The 26656-nt window shown below is 40.4% G+C and overlaps 1 protein-coding gene across 9 annotated transcripts in view; it reads left to right on the top strand.

Moving 5' to 3' along the window:
• cadpsa (Ca2+-dependent activator protein for secretion a) overlaps positions 1 to 26656 on the top strand; it is a 366374-nt gene that overhangs the window by 79926 nt on the left and 259792 nt on the right. For all 9 annotated transcript variants that reach the window (XM_051921196.1, XM_051921193.1, XM_051921192.1 and 6 more), the window contains exons 2-3: positions 1499 to 1612; positions 10585 to 10917. In XM_051921196.1, coding sequence (XP_051777156.1) covers positions 1499 to 1612; positions 10585 to 10917 — 447 coding nt within the window. The remainder of the gene's footprint in view (positions 1 to 1498; positions 1613 to 10584; positions 10918 to 26656) is intronic.

Below are 26656 nucleotides of genomic sequence, written 5' to 3'. Positions count from 1 at the left end.
AAGTCCAGCATAGCTCGTCGCTCGTACTGCACAATGCATCTCCTTGCTTCCTGAAAAATCCGATTTTGATTAATGAATTTCTAAGAGGCCAAATCGACCTTTAGTCTAGTCTTAATTAAAATTTTAAACATTAATATTTCTGCAATTACCTATTGGAATAAGTGGGCGGGGAAATGTAAGAGCATTGATATTGCTTCTCATCAATGTGTGCGTGTGGGTCCATTCAGTGGTGTGAATTTGTGTGGAAAATAAATGAACATTGAAATTTCCTTTTGTAGATGTGTGTTGCTGTAGATCGGACTGCAATACAGCACAGCTATAAGAAACTGATTAAAACACCAACCCAAGCACAGGAAGAACATATAAAGCAGACACAGGTTGTGCACGCAGTCAACATTGGAACCCAACGCTGTAAGAACATACAGCTTCATCTGACCTTGTTGTAATTATTACATTATATATTTATATATATAACAAAGTCTTTTATATTAATTCGATATGGTATCAATCTATCGTGAAATGATCAACAGGTGTCCTAATTTAAATGGATAAGAACACTGGAATTAAAAAAAAATAATAATTAGGTTGTTAACTGTCTTAACAAATTTTTAATGGCTTCACAAGTTACACGGTTGTCACAAACATCTGCAAATTATAAAATCGGAGTTCCTATTGTATCTCTCAAATTTAAATATCCTATGATGTTGCAGTGATGCATGAAGAATGATTAAGCATCCCTATATTATATATATATTTTATATATGATATCACTGGTAAAACTGCTGTAAAAAGCTTTTTTGACCTGAATATCGTTAATACTTTTAAACTAGAATGAAAATGGGAATGGAAAAGACTGTAGCTTCTGACTAAATATTTAGCCTTATGGTTTCAATAAAGGACAGGACCGAGGGTGCAAATATAGGGGGTTACAGAGGATGCATTGCCATTGCATCAGCTGCTGACTGGTCGCTGCATACTTAAGTACATCGCTATGGAGCCAAAAACAAATCTTGCATACCCTAAAAATGGTGCTTTTGGTCTGCACCAAAGTTTAAATACAGAGAAAGGAGAATCACGGAATCTCGAGTTTTCACATTACCACAATTTAGATATTTTATGTCCAATTGAGGAGGAGCAGAGGCTCGAGTCCCTGCATGTGCACTGCATGCTCCCCCTGTAATCATCAAACCTTAGGCTGGCATGAAGCAGCTGGTAATAAGGATTTGAACAATGCCAGAGGAGCTCAGATAGTCATCGGGTCACCGCTGAACTCTTAATGTTCTCCTTCATTTTCTACCTTGTCTGACAAATCCCAACTTTGAAGAAACTGAATGTGCTGGCAAAGTGTCTGATGGGTCCTTAAAGGGTCAAAGCTAACTGAGACAATTAGCTTGCAGCTGTTTGATTCATGAAATTCCTGGAAATGCCTCCCGTTCGCCCTTTCTCGAGAGACATGGCAGCACTAAATTGTTTTATTTTTCTCTTTGACTTTTTCCAGATAAGCAAGCAACAACTGCAGACTGTTAAAGATCGATTTCAAGCCTTTCTCAATGGAGAAACCCAGATTGTAGCAGATGAAGCCTTTATCAACGCTGTACAAAGTTATTACGAGGTAAGCCTGTTTTTCCTTGCTTTCTAGAATAAAATCATGAATTGCAGTGCCTTAGCATTACAGATGTCCAAATAGGCAATTTAAACAAAATATCAAATGGTGACTTTCAATTTTCAAACTCTTATACAACCCCTTTCATTATCTATCTATCTATCAATCATGCAGTGCCTTTCATGTATACCTCTCTATAATATAGCACCTTTCATTTCTCTCTGTTTTATGGTTCCTTTCATATCTATCTTATAGTGCCTTTCACTTTACCTACATATCTATTGTGATTTTAGTGAATTCTTGTCTCAGTCCTCCACACCCATTAAAATGCACAGAAGGAAAAAGGTACAAAAAATGGTTTCTTTCACTCAAGGAGAGAATACATAGATATGAGAGCTGATAGCACCAAGTAACAAAGAACATCACTACAAGCTTGCTGTCCCTCTTGCCTACCCTGTCTTCACCATAAGATGGATGTCCCTCTTGCCTACACAGTACCACTATGACACACTCATTTTACCATATCTTTAATATTTATACATAGTGACTTTCATAGCTATGTATTCATCTGTCTAATATAGTGTTTTAAATATATTTCTATTTTCTATAGTACTTTTAGTATCTGTCTAATATAGTGCCTTTATATCTCACTTCCCACCACTTTCTATCCACTCTCTGCCCAGTCGTCAAAGCAGGGCACACACTCTGCTGCTTCAGAAGGCTTGGCACCCGGCTTTGGGCTTATGTAAGACAAGAGTGGTGTAATTGCCCTCTTCAATCTGACCAGGACTTGAAGCTATTTTTGGAAAAATGCAAATCACCAGCTGCCAAGAGGCCATCCCACAGCCACACAATTACACGTGAAGCCTTGAGTAGGCACTCAGAAGAGGACACGCTGACGTCTGCACCGTTCACCTTGCCGAGACAAAAACAAAAATGCAGTGAAGCTAGAAGAGCCGCAGGAAAGGAGGTGGCACCGTTCTCAGTAATGTGAAGCTGCCACCACTGAAAAATGAGCAAAATATCCTTACTGTGGTATTGCTGGTGCAAAAGGGTTGAAGATTACAAAGATAGAGCTCTAGGTGACAAGGTGGCATAGTGGTGCAATTGCTCTTATGCTGCCTTGCCACTCCAGGATGCTGGATTTGAATATTGGCTGGGTCACTCTGGGTGGGACTCAAGTTTGTTACCTGGTGTGTGACAGTGCACTGTGATAAACTGGTATTCCTATTTTGAACCTGATACTGCCAGGATAGACCCACACTGAACTACATAACATGGTTTCAGTAATAAACACATAGACATGAGATGGACTTTTAACCTCATGGAGGCTATGTACAGATCTGGTGGCTTCATAAAGTATTCAGAACCCTTCACTTTCTAAGCCCTTGAGCAAAGCCCTTAACCTGCAATTGTTCCAGGGACTCTGTACAATGGCTGACCTGCACTCTGTCCCCAAGGGGTATGTGAAAACTAACAAATTCCTAAAATAAGAAATTATATAAAGCAAGATAAAGAGCAAAAAAAAGTCTGGACAGGGCACCATTCATGAATACAAAGACCAGACACAAGATTAATTTGTTTTATTTATTAAGATAATTACATTAATTGAACGCCATTGTGGTAATCAGTAACTCTAAACTGGCACTATATGAGTGAGTGGCATCCCTTCCAGGGTTGGCTTCTGCTTTAAATTACATTAAATAAATTTCACTTATCCCAAGTGAAACTTTTGATGCATACAGGAACAGAAACATAAAAACAAAGATACAGATTCACAGGACAAATAAGACAATCGATCAATAGATAGATAGATAGATAAATAAATGTATATTTGGCAGAAATAAGAAAAAAAAAAAAGAGCCTAAGCATTTAGTCGTGGAGGTTAAGAGGAAGCAATAAATTACCTGATAACAGTGGGCAGAAAAGACCCTCAGACATGTTTCCTAGCACACCAAGAGAGCGCCTCCTGGAGGGGATGCAGGAGATTTTTCATGAACGCATCCAATTTTGTCACCTCTCTCTTTTTCCACAATGGCTTCTATTGTGTGTCCAGGGTTAGTCCTTTGATGGAGAAGACTTTCCTGATAAGTCTGTTGAGACATTCTGTGTCTTTTGAACTCAAGTTGCTTCCCAAGAGACTATGGCATAGAACACCACATTGGCTTCTACGGACTGGTAAAACTTTTCCAGCAGCTTTCTGCATACATCTAAAGACCTGAGTCTCCTCAGGAAGTCCAGTCAGCTCTGGCCCTTTTTGTCCGGCACCACTGTGTTGTCAGACCAGTCCAGTTTGATCCAGCTGCCTGTAGTTGTGCAGCACTTCCACACCCTTCCCCTGGAGGGTGACTGGTCTCAGAGGCACGTTGGAAGTGCACCACCAACTCCTTAATCTTGCTGATGTTGAGCTGCAGGAGTTTCTCCCTGCACCAGTAGAGGAAGTCCTCCACCATCCTCCTGTACTTCACTCATCTCCATTATTAATGCAGCCTATGATGGAGGAGTCATCTGAGAATTTCAGTAGATGGCAAGCGCTTTGGATTTGAATGAAACTGAATTGATTTGAATTATATTAATGACATAACTGTTTTAATTGAATTGTGTTAATTGTTGACTCTACACCAAAGCAATTTCTATGACTGGCATCCCTTTGTGGGCAGATTTCAATGTTGCTTCATAGCCTTGAAATGGAAGAAGCAGGTCCCCAGAATATATGGACAGACATCATGAACTGATTTTAAGAACTGATAGTAAGAAATATTAGTGGATCTCCCTGCTGGACAGACTTCCCCACTGTTGCATTAGAATTATGTAATAACAAAACAGAAGATGAAATATCCGAGGGGCTAATGTGGCAGTAATAGAAGTCGACTGCTTATTTCCATCAAGCAAGTAGGCCAAAGCGAGAGAACAGTCAACCAGCAACTGCTTATGACACACGACTGTAGAGGGTCAAGAAAAAAGCAGCCTCTTGACACCTTGCCTGAGGGGCTCTGTGGATGGGCAGGGAAGCCAGAATGTGCAGTGCCAGGCCTGCCAAGAGAATTAATTTTGGGCATTTTTTATCTTTTTTTACTTTACTAGATAAAACAACCAAAAAGAACAAGAGAGACTAAAAGCACCAATGCCATCAAGCTGGATGTCTTCATGACAACTCCAGTAAACTGTGAGAATTTCTTAAAAAAAAAAAACCAACAGCAGGCAATTTGTGGCAGGTTAATCTGTGAAATACTAGGAAAGGACTTCCTGATTAAGCAAAGAGCCAAGAAAGGCATTATGTCATCTATACATGGATATGAGAGGCACAATATAAATCAACATAGTTTGCTGAAAGTGCCACATTAACAATACGGATATGAGATGTTATAGATAAATGAAATATGCTATATAGATTGATAGGAAAGGTGCTATATAAAACTAGATAAACAGACAGACAGACACAAAAGACACTACATAAACAGACAGGAACTCAGAGAGGTTGTATTAAATGTACAAGATATGAAGGAGATTATATAACAGATATATTGCCAGATATTCATAAATTAAAATATTTTGTGAAATTTACAATATCAAAAATACAGATAATAAGCATCAAATGATTAACAGATGGAGAGATGGGTACTGTGAAAGGCATTATTACTGTATAAATAGATATGAAAGGCACTATATAATTAACAGATTTTTGCAAAAGGTGCGATATTAAAAAGACAGACATGGAGGGTACTAAATTATTAAGAGTGACATATACTGTGAAAAGCCTTAAATAACAGATTAATATATAGATACATAGAAACTTTAAAAGGTGCTATATTAGAAACAACTATGAAAGGCACTAACTAATTAATAGACAGACAGATGGTTACTGCGAATTATATAATGTATACATACTGTAGATATGAAGGGCAATTTAAAACAAACAGATGTTTATGAAAGGTGCTATATTAAAAGAGATATGAAAAATCTACTATATAATGAATAGATTGGCAGATACTATAACAGGAAATAAATTACAGATAGATATATAGATACTGTACTGTGAAAGGTGCTATATTAGATTCATAGATATGAAAGGTACTAAATAATCAAAACAGTACAGAGACAGACACTGAAAGGCATTATATAATGTACAAATATACATAAAAAGGCACAATATAATTAAATTATTTTGTTAAAAGTGAAAAATATAGGTAAGAAAGGTTATAGATGGCTGATATGAAAAGTGCTACTGTATATAATAATAATAATTTTTTGCATTTATATAGCGCTTTTCTCACTACTCAAAACGCTCAGCAATTGCAGGTTAAGGGCCTTGCTGAAGGGCCCAACAGAGCAGAGTCCCTGTTGGCATTTACGGGATTTGAACCGGCAACCTTCCGATTGCCAGTGCAGTGCAGATCCCTAGCCTCAGAGCCACCACTCCGCCTATATGATTCATTGGTAAATGAAAGGCACTATATAATAGACAAATATAATTGATATTAATTAGAGACAGATTTTGCGAAGGTGCTATATCAAAAAGATAGATGACAGACACTAAATAATTAATAAGTAAATACTGTAAATGGTACTAGTATTAGAAACACAGAAATGAAAGGTGCTATATAATAGACAGATTTTATAAAGCACTCTATAACTAATATAAATATTTTATAAAAGATACATTAAAAATATACATATGAAAAAGTTAAATTAATAATATATGGATATCGTGAAGGCACTGCATTTTAGATAGATATGAAAGGCACCGTACAACAGATCAACAATATTAAAGTCCCCCTCAAACTAACAGATTGGCAGTACTATATTACGTAGATATGAAAGTTGGTTTATACAATATTGTATCATTAGATAATCTGTTTATTTTGTGAGCCATCAACTTAGACCATCCCCCTTGAAGCCTGTTGCTTCATGTCAGGTAGTTGCCATGTCACGATACCCCTAAGGTTCTGAGTAAACAGCAACAACTCCAGCTAGTCCTGGGGGAGTCTCTCCAACTATGGTGAGAGGGCTGCACTGAGCACACCTTGACTCCAGTACATCATTTAGTCCGGAGAGGCCGATCTAATTCCCCAAATGTCATCACCTTGCAGTCTCCCTCACTGTAAATAAATGAGGTGGCATTACGTCAAGTGTATTTGTGCTGTCTAAAACCGTCTGATGGCAGAAAGGCTGGCATGTGATGAATAACACACTACTCTAGTTGTTTATCCCTCATTTTCTGGTAATGTGCCACTCACTGTGTGTAAATGTTAAATGCCAATACCGTGCCAATATCAGCCATCAGCAATGATCTACAATGGTATGAACACTGGAAAGTCAGAAATGAATGTGCCTTTCAAGGGATGTGGGAGGAAAACTGAGCACCCAGAAGAAAATGCAGTGTAAAGATGGACTGTGAGCTTTTAAATCATTTTCAATAACCGCTCATTAGGTAATATTTCCTCGTAGTCAGGCGCCATTAAAGGCAGCAGAGCAGAACTCCTGAGTGAGTGAGTGAGCGAGTGAGGTAGTGATGTTCACTCAACAGTTGTGCGCCATCTGCTGTCTTTAAATGGTAACTGCAAAGCTAAGAAGCAGATGACTATTACACATGGCCTTATCATTCACTTGAGCATTTTAAACCATCTGCGGTGGGTTGGCACCCTGCCCGGGATTGGTTCCCTGCCTTGTGCCCTGTGTTGGCTGGGATTGGCTCCAGCAGACCCCCGTGACCCTGTGTTCGGATTCAGTGGGTTGGACAATGGATGGATTTTAAACCATCTTTTTCTAAAAATAATAAACAAAAAGTAAATTAAACTTAAAAGTTTGACCAAAGATGCAGCATTTGAATAGTGTTTAGTTTGATGTGAAAAGCTCCTACTACTTGCAGTCTTCAGGACTGGGACTAAGCTCATCAGGAGTACATAATTTTTAGAACTCTGTCTGTTAACTCCATATTATTGACTGAAAATGACATGGAAAAGTGGGTTAGGAAAATGGATGGATGGCCATGTCATGTCAACAAAATAAACATGTAAAAGTTTAGACCAACAGTTGTATTACTCACACCCATCCAATTGGTGAGCATGTTGAGTAGAACAAGAAGTCACTGCAGGACCAGGTCCAGTACTGTCCTCTAGGGGTCAGTCCAGTAGGAGACCCTGACAAGCACCTATGTGCTTGAATGCTGGCCTAGTCCACAAGGAGTTGTTCTTGTTTTCCCTGTGCCAGAGTTTCCTGTGGCATTATCAAAGACATGCACAAGAGATTAACTGGTGATGTGAGATGGTGCTTGTGTTGGACCATCAATGTGTCCAGGGTTAGTTCCTGCCTTCTGCTAAGTGCCATCAGGGAATACAGCAACCTCCAGCAACTCTAAATTGGTTTAAGCAAATGTAAGAATACTGCTTTCTGTCAGTCATTGTTTGCAATGACAGCTTCAAGACGCTTTGTGTATGAAGACACGAGTCTCTCACAGTGTTCAGGTGGGATTTTGTCCCATTCGGATGGATGGATGGATGGATAGATAGATAGATACTTTATTAATCCCAAGGGGAAATTCACATACTCCAGCAGCACCTTACCGATATAAAAAACAATATTAAAGATTGATAATAATGCAGGTAAAAACAGACAATAATTTTATATGTTAACGTTTACCCCCCCAGGTGGAATTGAAGAGTTGCATAGTTTGGGGGAGGAACGATCTCCTCAGTCTGTCAGTGGAGCAGGACAGTGACAGCAGTCTGTCGCTGAAGCTGCTCTTCTGTCTAGAGAGGACACTGTTTAGTGGATGCAGTGGATTCTCCATGATTGACAGGAGTCTGCTCAGCGCCCGTCGCTCTGCCACAGATGTCAAACTGTCCAGCTCCATGCCAACAATAGAGCCTGCCTTCCTCACCAGTTTGTCCAGGCGTGAGGCATCTTTCTTCTTAATGCTGCCTCCCCAGCACACCACTGCATAGAAGAGGGCGCTCGCCACAACCGTCTGATAGAACATCTGCAGCATCTTATTGCAGATGTTGAAGGATGCTATACAGACAATCTTTAGGATTCTCCACCATTCATCAGAGTAAGAGGGTTGGGGCTGGTTTTGGTTTGAGGAAGATTGTTGGAGAAATGTTGATTACTTAATCTAACCAATGAGACCCACTGCGACCCACTTTGCAAACACGTGGCACATTCACATTAAATACAACAGTGACTCGTGACCCACAGAAGGTAACCCATATCACATAGTTTAAGAAGCCCTACTTTAAATGATTCTGGATTTTGTATATGTTTCAGTAGCAACTGAAGGAAATTTTCTGCCATTGGTTAGTGTGCAGAGCATGGCACTTGGGGACTGACCTGGGGCAAGCAGGACATCAGGCTCTAGTTTTGTTTATTCTGAATCTGGCTTTCTGTATTAGTTTTGCCAAAGTATTTTTTTCATATGCCTTATGAATAACATTCTTACATGCATATCTGTTTGTGGCACACAATGTCATGTAACATAACATTCTCAAACCTACTTAATCCAATTCAGGATTGTGGGCAGCAATGGCATATCCTGGCAGAATTGGACACAAGGCAGGAAGCCAGCTGTGAACAGGGAATTGCAGATGCAGTTCATCAAGCACATGTGATAGTCTCAAATATTAACTTCTGCACCAAATCAATTCACATCTTTTTGTTTTCACGCCACTAGAAACAGAAGTAACCCAGATCTGCGCTCATGGTGACCAGTTGCCCATTCAAGTATTCTATGTCCTTGCTGGCCGCTTTGTGGTCTGGTCATTCTTCTGTCACCAAGAATTAGTCAAGGAAAGCCCAGCATGTGGTAAAGCCAATCTGGGAAGATGCTGACTTGTGGAAATGTCATACAACATGTTTGTCAACCTAAATGAATCAGAGTGGCCAGCCTGTACCGGCTGAATGGGCAGCAAGTGAAAAGCAGAGCAGGGAGTAGCACTTGAATGAGATTTAATCTCAGCCAGCCTCATATACTGTACAATACAACTTATTTTTGAATAAACCCAAAATAACACGCAAGTGTCACAATGGGCTTTAACAGGCCCTGCCTTTTGATAGCCCCCCAGCCTTGACTCTTTAAGACGACTTCAAGTATGGCCATAAAGCCATCTGTACCTTCATCCATCGTTTTTAGCGTTTTTTTTTCTCTGCTTCAGGATTATAAGGTTTTGACAAAAAAATATGGCAGTAGCACAGTGGACGAAAAAAAAGGGGATATGATGAGGCAGCACTGCATCACAAGTCTCTCTACACCGAACAGTCTGGTAGAGAACACAAAGGTAGAAATGGAAAGGCACTAATACATTGACTTGCTCTGTGATGCTAAGCAAACCACCTCACCTGTCAGTGCTCAATTTGTTTTAATGTAGAAAGAATTCTGCTGTACCTTTAAAGCACTCTGAGATGGCAGTCACTTTGCAAAGACATTACATAAATGCACATAGTTACAAGTTCAAACTGCTGGAACACCTTAATGTGTGACCTTGAGTAAATTAGGTCATCTGCCAAGGCTCACATTGTTAAAATGCAGAACCGTTGTCTTAAAATGTGAAAGCATTCATAATAAGCAGGCACTATATATACTGTATTCATGAGGTCACAGGTCTGGACCCCTACAGTGACTTGTACCACTGAGCAAGCCACTTCACCTACCAGTGCTCACATTGTTGACACAGTGGTGGCATATGTATGTCTGGAGCATGTTGACATGTCATTCACTCTGGAAAGGCACTATATAAAACTATCACAAGTTTGTCCATCAGTAATAGCTGGCGGCCCAACAGTTCTAGGACCACAAGTGAGTTGCCTCCAGATAGACCTGCATGTTTGGTTAACTAGCAGCTCTAAATTCACTGGCTGCTGTTGTGTCCATGAGGGAGCCCTGTGACAGCCTGGCATCCCATCCAAAGTTGGTTCCTTTCTTTTGCTACCTTGATCAGCTCCTTCAATTCTCAACATATCTTCTCTTGTTTCTTTTCACCCAACAGGTATTTCTGAAAAGTGATCGGGTTTCCCGGATGGTGCAAAGTGGAGGCTGCTCTGCCAACGACTCAAGGGAGGTGTTCAAAAAGCACATTGAGAAGAGGGTGCGCAGCTTACCAGAAATTGATGGGCTCAGCAAGGAGACAGTGCTCAGTTCATGGATGGCCAAATTTGATGCAATTTACAGGGGTGAGGAAGACCCACGGAAGCAGCAGACCCGAATGACAGCAAGTGCCGCCTCAGAACTCATCCTCAGCAAGGAGCAGCTCTACGAGATGTTCCAGCAGATTCTAGGAATTAAAAAGTTTGAACACCAGCTTCTATATAACGCCTGCCAAGTGAGTACATTGTGCAAGGAGAACCTTTACGATGGTGTTGCCCGTTATGGGAGATTGGATGGATGTGTTGGGGTCCATGAGGTACTTGGAAACAGTAAAACTGATTAGTGTCCTGTAATGTGAATGGAGATGGGCAACCTAAATACTCAATGATTGAAATAAATTGGGAAAATGTCTATATGTCCAGACTTGTGATATTACTTACTGTAAGTCTGTGTGCAAATGCCCACACTGCACAGGCTCACCAGGACCAGAGTGGGCACAAATGAGTCGAAACAGAGCAGGGGAAAAAAGGTCCAGTGGGACTGCAATGGGAAGACAAACAATCATGTAAGCAAATGGACAAACAGAATGGCAATAAGGGCGTTAGGTCAAGTGAAGTACCATGGGGGTGTGGCATGATGCCAATCTTTTTTTTTCTTTGAATCCTAAAATATTTTCACTTTGTCATTACTATTGAGTGCAGGCTGATGGTCAAAAATGGCAGTTGTTTCTATTTAAAATTAAACCTTCAACACAATAAAGTATGCAGAAAGTGAAGGGGTCTCAGTACTTTCTCAATTCACTATAAATACAAGGGAATACTTGTAAAACACCTTGGGATGTTGTTTCACTATAGAAAGGTTATATATGAGAGAAAGAGGCTGGGAGCATATGCTGAAACAGCACGTTGCCGCACCCACCACATGATGAACCACCCCGATTGGGACCTGAGTGCAGCTGTGCAATGGGTGACACCTCAGCACCACACTGGAACAGTGTGAGGTTTTTTTTTTTTTTTTTTTGGGTGCCAATTCTGCCACCAACCACCAAGATTTCCCTGCAAGTTGAAGGATCTGTTGCTGGGCTGGATGCAGATTAATGTCATACCCAGGATGAAGCAATTGCAGGCTAAGAGCCTTGCTCAAGGGCCCAATGGAGCAGAGACACTTCTGGCGTTCACAGGACTCAAACTGGCAACCTTCCGATGGCCAGCACAGATCCCTAGCCTCAGAACCAAAATTCTGCCCTGCTATATATGAAATAAAGTTTGTTTCTTATCAGAAGACATTCTGATAGCATTGCTATAGATGAGCCTGATATTTCAAGCAAATTCAGTTCAGCCCCTACTAATACCATGCTGTCCTTGCTATGCCATCGGGCCCTAAAACATGTTCTTTATATAAGCATCAGATGCATTTGTATGACGACTATAGCCATTCACTAAACTTAAGACATCCTGGCTAATACTTATGACCCTGAAACAGAAATCATTACTCCTATACCTTCCTGTGAAACAAAAGCTCCTCCAGGTTTTCAAATACTGAAATATTTTAGATTATCCCCAGTGAGATAAAGAGAGAGACTGATTAAGTAGATTCATCAATGTCAAAATGCACAGTGTTAGGCCAAAGCAAATGTGCAAGATGGCCAGCGAGGACAAGAGATAAGAGCCTGTGAGGTGCGGAGTCTGAGTGAGGCACACTTTATACCGCACCCTACTCTGGCCTGAAGAATAACAAGGCACAATGCATAATGCTGCTGCCTCACAGCCTCCTGGCTCAAGTCCTGGCTTCCATTTCACGTGTGACAACTCTCTGTGTTCTCCCCATATCTGTGGTGATTCCTTTCCCAAATTCCTCCAGTTTACCTCCCACACCCTAAATATGTGTGGATTAGGTTCATTAATGACCCAGATTCTAATTTGTGTAGTCTGGGTCTGTAATTGACTGGAGTTTAATATCTCTGGGGTGGACTCCTGTGCCTTATGCTCCTAAAACTGGATTAAGTGGGTCCAATAAAGAGATAATAATATTGTAATGGCACTGGTGAGGCTTGTAATCATAATCAGAATCAGCTTTATTGGCCAAGTATATGTACACATACAAGGAATTGGACTCTGGTTTTACCTAGTATTGTCCCTGATGCTTTGAGATTGACTTAATTGTTCATGAGAGTGATGGCCTGAGGAAAGAAACTGTTCACATGTCTGGTAGTTTTGGTGTACAGTGCTCTGTAGTGCCTACCAGAGGGAAGAAGTTGAAAAAGGTTGTAACCAGGGTGTGATGGGTCTGCAATGATGTTTTCTGTCCTTTTCCTGACTCGAGATCTGTATATAATAATGACAGACAGGATGACACTGAAGGTGGAAAGAGAATAATGTTCTGAGCTGATGAACACTTCAGGGGCATCTCTTCAGTACCAGCCACTGGAGAGACTATAAAGAATACTCACCAACTATGGAAAAACCTAATACAGTGGAACCTCGGTTCACGAACGTCTCGGTACACGTACAAATCGGTTTACGACCAAAAAGTTCGGCAAACTTTTGCCTCGGTTCACGACCACACACTCGGTATATGAACAAGCCAGTTTCCCTTTCGGTTTGTACATGTTCAGTCTCTCCCTGTGCAGTGAGCAAGAGAGAGAGCGCGAGACAGCACGCGACACACACACACACACACAGTCAGCGCGAGAGAGCCACACACACACAGGCAGCGAGAGAGAGCCGAGCACACACACACAGGCAGCGAGAGAGAGCCGAGCACACACACACAGGCAGCCAGCACGAGAGAGGGAGGGCTGGACTCGTAAAGTAGAGAAGGCAGTTAAAGAATGCACTGGGCTTGATTTTGTTTTCACTTCTGTTGCAATGTTACTTTTCTTGGTGGTTTATTAAATTATGGATTTTTTCAAATGTTCATTTTTTTTTCCCTGTGCTTAAAACTCATTAAAAAAAAAAAAGTGTTTTTAGCCAGCGGTTGGTAGCGCTATAGCGCAAACTATTGCAGTGTTAGTTTTCTCTGTTGTTCAAGGTTTTCTCAGCGTTATTCAATGTTTTTACATTTAATTTACTATTACGCTGTGCATTCTATGGTTTAATTAACTATATTTGTGCTTAAAAACTTAAAAAAATATATATTTACATACAGTTTGTATGGTCTGGAATGGATTAATTGTATTTACATACAATCCTATGGAGGGAAATTGCTTCGGTTCACGACCAAATCGGTTTACGACCAGAGTTTTGGAACGAATTGTGGTCGTGAACCGAGGTTCCACTGTATGTCACAACTTCTTGGTCAGTGGAGTTGCTAGGTTTTTGTCCTGAAGTATGTAAAATACTGTGTACATACTAGATTCTTCCATCGTGCCATGACCGGAATGAAGTCATATTTGGCCGTCACCACTACCTTATAAACATCAGGAAAGAACTAGTAATTCCAAAAATTAAATAAAAAAAACAAAACCCAGTTTTGAAAAAAATGGCAGTTACTAGGTTTTTCCATTGCACGTGAGAATAGTTCATCATCCCACAGTCACCAATAGTCACCTCAGATGCTGTGATCTTAAATGTAAACGTGCCAAAGTGGTTAGCAATGCCATTGGAGAACCATGTTTAGTTCCCAAAAGAACCATCCACATGAAGGATCCAGAAAGATGATTTATTTAGATCCATAACAGGTTTCATAAATAACCATTAATAGATTAGAAGAGATTTTGTGAAATGCCAGTATGTTTATGATTTCAAAAGGACAATAATGCAGGCTGAGTTCAGGTTTTATTCATTATTCTACTACATAGCCTACTATACATTAAACACTTTTGTTCTCTCCACATATTAGGACACTTCACAAAGCCCAAAGAATATTTCATATGTATATTCATATTTTTATTCATATTTTCCAGGCAACGGCACTAAGTAACTACAGAACCCAGTAAAGTGACTTTACAGAATCATTATATAACACATTTTTAAGAGTGTGGAATAACTTGAGGCCAGTGGCTACATAACAAGTGAATGAATACTTGAGAGATTAAGTAGAAGGATGAGTCATGTGGATGGATAGTTCGTTTGGGAAGCATTGCTGTTGTGTGAACACATTAAAGATAAAACTGGTAAACTGTGTAGTTCAATTTCAAGCTCCACTTTGAAGTTTGGAGCCAAGACTCATGTAACAATCTCTCTGCTTTGAAATGAGGATTTGGTCTTTTGTCATCAGCAAATTCTAATCTTCCATTCTGTTAAATCTGAAAACATCTTACATAAGCGTGTTTACAAGGAGACTTGCACTTATCTAATATTACAGAAGTTGTGGACAAGTGCTTCATGACTTTGACTTCCATAAAGAGCAGGGTGCACATACAGGCAGGAAAAAACCCTGGAGGAGGTGCTGGTCCACCATAGAGCAAATCCTTCACCTACACACGTATACAGTAGTTGGATGCCTATCAATCTTCTAGAACTGCTTTTTGCTCTGCGCCCTCCCCCACCATAACCTATCATCTATGGGGGAGGAGCAAAAGCTTTAGGTTCATCAAAAATTTCGATCTCTGGTTTTCAATGGATCTTGATGTTTTAGGGTCACGATACCAAAAACATTGATATCTCGATGATAGTTGTGTGTCTGTGTGTCCCAGTTTCCCGAGAATGGTCTAGAGGTAAAACAGTTGAAATGAAAAATACCAAACTCGAAACTTAAGCCTGTTATGGGAAGACGATGTACTAATTAGTTTAATATAGTTAGCTATATAGAGCATCACTGAGCCCAAAGCACAAACTAATAAACCACTGAATGCGAGTCCATTTTAGGGTACACTCTCAGACACGTACTCAACCACTCATGTATTTATTTTGAGAACCCATAATTTTCCATGATAGGGCTACGAGGAGCTGTAGCCTATACCAGCATCATCAAGTACAAGGTATGAGCCAACCTTAGACTGGATGCCAGTCTATCATTGGGCACACAGGCACTCATACTCACTCATATTTGATTAATTTAGAGTCACCATTTTTGTCTAATCCAATCCTAAGAGGAAATATCATGCAAGTTCAGGTAGAACAGGCAACCTCCATACAAACACAGACCAGATCTCGTGAGGTAATATCACCAATCAGTATGTCACTGCACCATCCAAAAAATAAAAACACATTGCAGGAAGAAACAAATGATAATTGCAGTGTTCTGATGAGCTACAATCCCCTGACTTGTTCCCCAGAGTGTGTGAGCCTGCCAGGGTGTGCTGTGCCACTTTAACTTTGTACATCCATTTCATCAGCATTCTTGTTGGTCCTAAACAGTCATTATTGGTTTATTGTATTGAAACAGCAATGACAAGTATGGTAATTGATGAAAGAATCTATTGATTAGTTTGGTGTGCTGACCCTCAAATCGCCAAGATGGGCATGCAAGGGGTTAATTATTTTGAATCTTGTGCGATTGATTGCAGTGCTGTCTCTACAGACATTCTATTAATTGCTTTATTGATGTATTAGAATTTCTTTTAGTTTGTAAATTACCTCATGCCTTCTGACTAATTAAGAGGCAAATGAGTGATTTGGTGGCAGAGCGTCAAGTGAAAGCCACCTGAGGCCATTCATCTGGTGGAGGTTACTCACCTGGACAGCCTTCATTGCCAGGATTCATTTAACATACCATAACATTCACAAACCTGTTTAGTCTAGTTTAGGGCCGCAGGGGGCATCAATGGTGAAACAAGCCCTGAACAGTGTGCTAGTCTGTCACAAGACCCAGTCACACTGGACCAGTTTAGAATGACTTATAAATCCGACACCAGTGTTGTATGATAAAGTAGGAATACTGTGTTACTGTGATTTGGTATGTCTCGACAATACTGTATAGTATTTCTGCTTTACTTGAGTATTACATTTTCTGTCTACTGTCACCTCTACTTAACTACATTGTGAAATGCAAATGGCCACTTTTTACTCAATATATTTTGCTAAACACATTACTGCAAAGTTAAACCAGAAAACAAAAGGCCTACGCAAATATGAACAATGCTTTGCTCAGTCAGTTATCTAAACTACTGGCCTGTCCGGCTTTTCAAAGTTGCACTATTGGCACTAACACCTGATTATGTATGCAGCCATCCTGAGGACACCTCACTACAGCCTGCAGAACAGGGTGGGGCTCAATATTTGGGGCGGAACTGGAAGTCAGTGATGCACAACTCCAGACTCAGTTATTTCAACAGTGTCCATATGTTGTCCATACTGCAGCCTTTATGCACTGTGGTTCATTCACCTTTTCACGTGTGTTGCTCACGTCTAATCAGATTATCCTGGGAACCCCGGCTCCAAAGTTGATCCCCTAAAAATGTTTTCCATTTACAGTAATTATAATCAGGTGTTGGCATTACAAAAATTCACTTTAAAAAGGTACAGTGTACGGCCAAAAGTATATGGACACGCCCCAAACGACTGACTTCAGATGTTGTTTCAGCCACATCCTTTGTTAATGGGACAGTGAATTAAGCACATAGCCATGTGATCTCCATTGACAAACACTGGGTCATGCTGAAGAGGTCAGGGACTTTAAATGTGGCACTGTCATAGGATGCCACCTTTTCCACAACTCAGTACGTGAAATTTCTACTCTTCCCAATCTGCCTTGATAAAATGTAAGTGCTATTATTGTGAAGTGGAAACATTGAGGAGAAACAACAGCTCAGCCATGAACTATCATGCAAACTCACAGAGTGGAGCCACAGAGTGCTTAAGCACATAAAAATGGCATATCCTTGGTGGCATCACTCACAACAGAGTTCCAAACTGCTGCAATATCAGAAGAACTGTATGTTGGGCGCTTCATGAAATGAGTTTCCATTGCCAAGCAGCTGCATGCAAGCCTAAGATCACTTTAATCAATGCCAAGCGTTAGTTGGAGTGGTGTAAAGCACGGCAGCATTGAACAAACAGTGAACAGCAGTGAACACACTTCATTATCTGGCAGTCTGTTTAATGAATCTGGGTTTGTCAGAAGCCACAAGAATGCCACCTTCAGGACTGCACAGTGCCTACTATAAAGTTTGGTGGAGGGGGGATATTGGCAGGGTTTGGGCTAGACACCAAGTTTCCAGATTTAGGTACGGTTAATGCTACAGTAGACAAATACATTTTAGTCAACCATGTGGCAGCAGTTTTGTGAAGGCTGTTTTCTATTCTAGCATGACTGTGCCCCTGGTCCATAAACACATGGAGGAACTTGATTGGCCTGCACAGAGCCTTGACCTCAGCTCTACTAGACATCTTTGGGATTTTATGGAGCGCTGATTGTGTGCCAGGTCTTGTCCAACATCAGTACCTGACCTCACAAATGGTCTTTGGTTGAAATGGCACAAAATCCCACAAACACACTCCAAAATCTTTTGGGAAGAAGAATTTAGGCAGTTATAGATTGGGACAACTGCATATTAATGCTCACTGTTTTGTAATGGGATGTCCAACAGGCTCATATTGGTGTGTTGGTCAGGTGGCAACAAACTTTTGCCAATATAGTGCATTTATAAAAATACAGCAGATAGATGGATATAATAATATGATAAGATACAATACATCATAATAATAAGAAAAAGTAGCAAAATGTGAAAGGGACTATATTAGAGAAAGATATATGGACAAACATATAGAAATGAAAGGCATTACATGATAGATAGATATTAAAGGCACTATATACTGTAGATAGATAGGTAGATGATATGAAAGGCACTATATGATAGACAGATATATAGTGCCTTTCATATCTAGCTAACAGATAGATGGGTAAAACCATCATTGGGATGTTCACTTGTGCTAAATATCACTGCTTACTTGGTTCATACGTTAGTGATTCTAATATGACTCACACATAAAAAGGTGGTGGACTAAATTAAAGTTTGTAAGAACCTTTTTGACTAAACATTAAACAGGAAGAGGTCCTACATTTACTTAAACTTTTGATAACTAAGTACACTAAATAGATGATCTTTAAACTTCCCACTTGAGTAATTTTCTCATGGGCACATGTTACTTTGAATTAAGTCACATTCCAGAAAGGTGTCTCCAATTTCACTCGAGTATGGCAGTTGGTGACTTTATACCACACTCTCTGACACACACACATTCAAGACACAGGGAGAATATACTAACCCCACAATAAAGGGCAACCAGGATGAGAGTCATATCCAGTACAAAGCACTGTGCCACCATATTGCCCCAATCCTCATTTATTCAGAAAGCCTCAAACAAGTGGCTCCCATGATTCTAACAATAATAGAAGTGCATTATCTGTCTGGCCCTAGGAGAGTCACAGCTGACAGCAACTTGTCAATGCAAATGATCCCATTGTCCTAATTCCTGCCCTTCGCTGGGCCCCCAGTGTAATCAGACTGCTGCTTCTGCTTTCAATCAAATGAAACGCCTGCACGGAATTTAAAAAAAAAAAAAGAGCTTGTCACCTTGCTTCTTTTAGATGGATTGTAAAGCACTTTCTGAGAGATGCTATATGATAGTCATTTTTGGAATATGCCTATTCCAGTTTTGGGTGGAAGGCATCTGGAACCCATCCTGACAGAAACCAAATCCAGCCACTGTTTGTGTGGTGTTTGCACATTCACCTGATGTCCAAATGGCTTTCTTCCCCTATCCTTAAGACATACGGTGGATTCAGAAAATATTCTGACCTCTTCATTTTCTACACAGTTTGTTCCGTTGTAGATTATTTTAAATTGATAAATTTGCCTTTTTTGCCCAACAATTCACCCTCAATAACTCACACCAACAAAGTGAAAACATGTTTTCAGAAATGTGTGCACAAAATTTGTGTGACTGGGACAATCTACACATTTTTTCTGAGGTTTGGCACACAGGACATTGTATTTTTATGCTTATTTCATGATTCAAGATGTTCTTAAAAAGTTTATTATTTTTAACATTGTGCCATGATGCCATTTTGTTTTTTGTGGGCGCCACCATTTCTTGGTATCAACATTGGTGGTTGCCATGACAATGTGTCAGAGAGTTCCACAGGGTTACACTGTGTACGACACCATTGACATGACCATGTAAAGATCGGCATGTGCATTAATTTATATCTGAGCTTAGAAAGAACTGTGTTATGTTAGAAAGACTTATTGTTCGGATTTCTTGAGGTCAATTCCCATTTAGGCCCTTCGTTTGGTGAAAGATGGGCTTGATTCCTACTTTATAATATTCGCATGGCTCTGCTTCATGTCTTTGTCCCAGTCCTTAAAAAAAGTCTTTACTGTCTGCTGAGACAGAAGAGCAGGTTTCCAGCATAGCAGGCCCTAACATGGAGACATGACGTATTTAACTGTCCTAGAGGGATTTGTTTAAATAAAACGGAGTTATTTTTTGGGGCTAGGAAACATACTTAAAGCTTTGTATTGCCTACATGCAGCTTCAAGCTTGGGGGTATAAATATTTTCAGAACAAGTGGCTCCTCACTAACAGCATTGTGGTAGATAATGTCACAAACCTCCTAATGACTTATTAAAAGCCGCATTGCCTTATTGCACTTAGCGCCCGTTAGACACGCATTACTGATATTACTTTTCCTTGTCCTTTCCACCTTGTGTTGCAGTGAGAATTGGCTTGTGTAGCTCGTCGTGAATGCACTCACTTTCAAAGGTGCCCTTCATAATACATTGTGATTTGAAGATTGGTAGAATTGCTATAATTTGCTGTGAATTCTACCTTCTTCCTCTATGATCATGCAAACAGTTATTTCATACCAGTCTCAAAGACGCCATGCAGCCTTTGGGGAACATAAGTGAAGCTACAGAGGGAAAATATTGGCAGGATCACCCAGCACGTGGTCTACTTCCCTATTCACTATGCACTCAGGCCAGCACGGAGCCTTTAACAGAAGTGCTGGCCGGTATCACCACACTTAGTTGGAATTCAGCACCACAGACGGTGGCTCTGCTCCCTTCAGATCACTGGAATCCGCCTTCCGATTCTACTCTCCGTCTCTTGCTCAAGGGAACCATGCTCTGTCCTGTGATTCAATTAATAAATCTGAGGCTGTAGGAAAAGCGAGCAGAATACACATCTGTCTAGCGGCTAATCCTCAGAACGGATAGTACACGATTCACTTTTATGTTGGAATCTGACTACTTTGTCAGGATTGCTTAAGAATATCCAGGATATATTGGTCATGCCATTGCCTAATCGACTTAATCCAGACCAGGGCCATGGGAGGTGCTGGAGCCTATTCCACCTACCATAAGGCACAAGGAAGGAACAAACCCCAACACAGGGTGTCAGTCCTTTGCAGGGAGAACACACACACACCACCCATACACTAGAGCTAATTTAGTATTACCAATCCACTTAACCTGCATGTCTTTGGACAGTGGGAGGAAACTGGAGCACCCGGAGGAAACCCATGCAGATACGAACCCTGGTCTCCTTACTATGAGACAGCAGTGCTACCACTGCACCATGGTAGTGTATATACCCTTATTAGGTACAGCAGTTCACATTAAATGCAAAAAGCAACCATCATTGGCATATGTCTGTCTATCCCATTAGTGGCACTAGGAGTTCATAAAAGGGTGGGCCTCAATTTGTCACGAGTCCACATTATTGTTTATTATTGTTAAATATACAGTACATTCATTTTAAAAAACATTTTATATGGCTAGTTACTTCAACATAGAGACAAACATTCTGTTCCTTTTATGTTTAGTTTGCATGATTTTTTGTTATACTAGTTTAAATCACCTTAGAAATGATGAACATACTGTAAACTGCCTGCCTGCCTTTTGATGGAATGTATGAGACATCAACCAAGGTACAAACTGCAAAATAATATCAATAAAATTTGTTTTTTTTTGGTTTTCCTTGCAATCTGTGTATCTATAAAGAGCTGCCCAGTGAGCTTCACTTGACTCATGTTTTAAACATGTATGATGTGTGCGTTTTGGCATCAGTGTGTGAATCTGTCCTCAATGAGTTGATCACCAAAATTTCCATCTTTTGATGTTCTACCATCCAGCCATGTGTTGTGCCTGTTATACCAATGAGCTGCACAGCTGTGCGCCTTACTGGCTATTAACAAAATTTGGAAACTTTGGTTCACGAATATCCAACACATCTGTCACCAGGCGGATCCTTCGATATTTGGTGGTGAAGCGATTGTAGATTTCCCAGCATACTCAGTAGTGGCACCAGTAGAAAACCCATCCCTAATGTTAGCACAGCTAGAGGAAGTTATCACTTGCCCTCTGGGGCAGAAGTGAAATTCGCTGTGTTTCAGACTCTAGAACATTCTGGGATCTTGGTCACTTCATTTGGTTGTTGAGACATCACTAGTGCTTATCTCACCCAGTTCATGTTTTCCTCCAAAAGGACCTACTTACACAACTACTAAGTTCAGATAATATCCCATTTTCAGTGGCTGTGAGTGGTAAACTTTAACATATGCCTAAAATCTCTATCCATACACTCACTGTATATGTTTCCAAATACTTTTAAGTCTTAAATTAACTCTTATACTGATAAAGTGTAAATGTACAGATTGAACAGTCACTCCTGATGGCAAAACGGTGAAATGATGTGCTCACTGCAACTGTAGAAGTGATTTCTATGGCTCCACAGTAGCTTGCATGATCCTCACTCCCAGCACTCACTTCTCCTGCTCCTAGTAATCATGACAGATAAGCTATATGAGGTTTGTGATCATAAATGTAAAAAATGGAAGCAACTTAACTTTTGTAGAGATTTATAAAAGAGGAAACGAGCTCCCTGTGGCTGTGTGACAAGTTATGCACACAGTGAATGAATGTGTACTCAGGATTTCTTTTACACTAAAAAGAACCTCACAGCTTCATTACCTGCAAATCATAATGATTCAGTAGTTATCTGACATTGTAATTTATAAGCAAAGCACCGCAATAACCTGCTATCCATCAAGGCAGCCAACAATTTTAGTGTGTAGCTTTAGTACAGAGTTTAAATCTTCATCAGGTACTTCCTTGAAAATTTTTATTTTTTAAAAGAAGTTAACTACAATTAGCCACAGACCCCCACCCCCCAAAAACCAACAGACTACAGCACATCAATCAATAATTATTTTTTTTTTTATCACCAGCGTGAGTCTACTGTCTATGACTGTTATTTCATCCCCCACAAGTCTATTTGGCTCCATTTCTTACTAAATGATAGTAGAAAGCGCTGCTAAAAACAGGTGTTTCATGTGCCCTACTAACACATGCAGCTACTTTCTATTATGGCTTTCATTTTTATATACAACTCACTGTCACAAAAACGTTTTAATAAACAAATCTGTGATAACTGGGCCCTTCATGCAGTGACAAGAGCATTTTAAAATGCTCCAACTTTCAAATCAAGTCAGACCTATCCATATTACTAACCGAGAATGCTAAACCGGATGATGGACGCAGGCACATCCGGCAATGGGCCGTAGCTGCAAAAAGACGTACTGCGCAGGCGCAATTACTAACCGAGAATGCTAAACCGGATGATGGACGCAGGCACATCCGGCAATGGGCCGTAGCTGCAAAAAGACGTACTGCGCAGGCGCAAAAAGAGTCCGCGAGAGTCGGCTGAGGAGCCGAGAAAGGTGGACAAAAGAGGGCAAGAGAGGCGGATGAGGGGCCGCGAGAGGCGGACAAGACCACAGAAAAAAGGAGTGAGCACAGGAAAAATGGAGAAATGAGGCGCAAAGAGCACCGAAAAAAGGAAAAGGCACATAAAAAAGTATTCAAACGCAAGCAAAGCACGAAACACATTGCACACGAAACTAGACCCAAAAAAAAAAAAAGAGGCTCGCGCACAACAGCAAGGCACCCCCCCCCCCCCCCTACAGGCACCGGACGGGACACACACCAAGAGGGGGATTCAACAAGCCCATAGAACACAAAAAAAAGAACACAAAACCACCCCACAGACCCTACAAGCAAGGGACGGGACACACACAAAGAGGGGGATTCAACAACACACAGGAACACAAAAAGAAAGAAGACGCTCGCGCGACAACAATCCTCAACCCACCCACACACACACACACACACACACACACACACACACACACACACACACACACACACACACACACACACACACACACACACACACACACACACACACACACACACACACACACACACACACACACATCCATAAGAAGTGACAGCCAAAGCCACATATTCTAAAGTGAACGTCAACACCTTCACACTAGACAGCATAGGTGTCAGCAATGGTGGATCTCCTTACAATAAAGCACTATTAACCGTTCAACTGCAGAAAAGGAAACATATTAACAGTGACTGCGATCCTCCTTATTACTTATCCATATTTCGCATGCTGAGAAAGAAACAAGTCATGAATACACGGTCACGGGTACAAAACGAAAAGGAAATGATAACAGGAACAAACACACGAACACGAAAGAAACAACAAAATAGACGGCTATGCAGCATAGGTGGATCTCATTACAATAAGGCACTATTAACCGTTCAACCGCAGAAAAGGCTCCATATTAACAGTGAGTGCAATACTCCTTATTACTTATCCATATTTCTAAAAGAAAAAATGTCTCGACTCCAAAAACGCAAAGCTCAACTAAAGCTTCTAACTAACGATGTACCTAAAAGTAAAAACTTTATGAACTGCATTAGATCCTACAATAGTTCATTTGCTTTTGCATATACCGGAGTAAATATCAGGCCACCAAAAGGCAATGGCCCATACTGCTTTCGCATATGTGCACAAATACTGCATCGCATTGGAACAGTGCACCCTGAAACAAATCAACAACGCAAATATGCACAAATCTACATCCTAGATCCACATTACGCAAACTATCAATCAAAGTGCTGCATCGCAACAGGCACGGATTCAAAACGAAACACCTCCCGTCTCAGACATACGTGAATGGCAGCGAAGGATACAACGGGCTTCTCACACAGCACAGGCAAATCGATTACAGCTCCAAAACAACACGTCCCAAATACTACACATGCAACAGCGCGCCTCTCAAACGGCACAAGGAAAACATACACCAGGAAAATTCATTCGGATTAATGAATGTCATTTGCAATCATTGTCATTCAGTTCACTTCCCTGAAGAAACAACTGGCAATACAAGTTATACATTTACACGTTGTTGTCAAAAGGGTCAAATTAGACTGCCTTCTTTACATTCATATACTGAATATCTACAGAAGCTTATAACTGACGATGTACCTGAAAGTGAAATCTTTATCAACTACATTAGATCCTACAAATCGGTATTCACTATGAACATTAACGGTGGCACTGCACGTGACATCCGTCTTGAAAAAATGTTGTTTATTGATGAATGTACAATGGCATGAAGTCACTTACTCAACACCATTCATAAACTTCTACAAACGTTTAGGAATAATAATATTCGATTTGGAGGAAAGGTACTTTTATGAGGAGGAGATTTTAGACAGTGATTAGCTATTCTTCCAGATGCCATGCACTCAGCTATTGTTCAGTGCACCTTAAAATACGCAGACAATTGGCATTGCTTTCAAAAGATACAGTTAGTAAAAAAGATACGATCTCCAGAACCTGATCATAACAATTGCTTATTACAACTGAGAGATGGTACACTCACCAATACAGATGGACTTCAGCCACATATTATTACAATTCCTCAAGCCTTTATCTGCGACGACTTAGTTACAGAGACATTTGGAAAAGCAATCTCATTAGACCAAATGCCCCTTTTAACACAACGCACTATATTATGTCCAAAAAATATTAATGTGGAAAACATTAATACCCAAGTCATTCCATTGCTTCCTGGAGAGACACAACTCTTTCTAAGCTCTGACAAACTTGACTCTGATCACAACAATAACCATCTTAAATGACCTTACAAGTTCTGAGCTGGAATTACCTTTTACACTTAAACGGCGTGTACAAAGAAATTTTCAAATAAACCTTTACACTGTGCCACACACTTTATTGTTTGCTTTCTATTTGCATCATCTACACCATCACACTATTCTATATCTCATTCATACATCACGCTCTTTGTCATTCCCAACACCAGGGGTTGGCGAGCGAAGCGAGCAGGGGGCGGAGCCCCCTAGTTGTATAATAAAATCTTTTATCAAACAATATCTAAGTGAACAAACAAATTGATTTTTTTGGGGAAAAAAAAACAGCAATTTTAATTAATAATTTATTCATCCACCCATTTCTATACATGCTTAAAACAATATCTATTATTTTGTGCCTTTCACATCTGTCTATCCATCTATTGTTTATATGGTGCCTTTATCTATCTATGTGTGCAGTATTTTACGAGAAATAAACTATAAATAAAGCTGACTTGACTTGACTATGTCTAAAAGTTAAACGGACAATTGACAATCACACAATTGACAAGCATGAGCTTGTTGGACATCCCATTCCAAAATTATGGGCATTAATGTAGAGTTTCGCACCCATAACAGCCTCCACTCTTCTTTACACAACCGTTTGTAGTGTGTCTGTGGCAATTTGTGTCCATTCAGCCAAAACAGCATCTGTGAAATCAGGTACTGATGTTGGACGAGAAGACCTGGCTCCCAATCAGTGTTCTAATTTCATCCCAAAGGTGTTCCTCCATGTTTTTATTGTGCACAGTAGAAGAGTCATACTGGAAAAGAAAAGGGACTTCCACAAACTGCTGTCACAAAGTTGTCTTAAATGTCTTTGTCTGCTGTAGTATTAACTGTACCCTTCACTGGAACCGAGGGGTCTAGCCCAAACCATGCCATTATCCATCCCACACCAAACTTTACATAGTTAGAAGGCATAGAAGGTAGCACTCCAGAGAACATGCTAGTCCAATGGTGGTGTGCTTTACATCACTCCCACCGACGCTTGCCACTGCACATTGTGATGTTCGGTTTGGTCATGGAAGCCCAATTTATGAAGCTCCTGACACATAGTTCTTGTGCTGAT

This window comes from Erpetoichthys calabaricus, chromosome 18 (genome assembly GCF_900747795.2).
Source record: "Erpetoichthys calabaricus chromosome 18, fErpCal1.3, whole genome shotgun sequence".
Lineage (NCBI taxonomy): Eukaryota > Metazoa > Chordata > Cladistia > Polypteriformes > Polypteridae > Erpetoichthys > Erpetoichthys calabaricus.
This window is presented reverse-complemented; position numbering and strand designations above follow the sequence as displayed.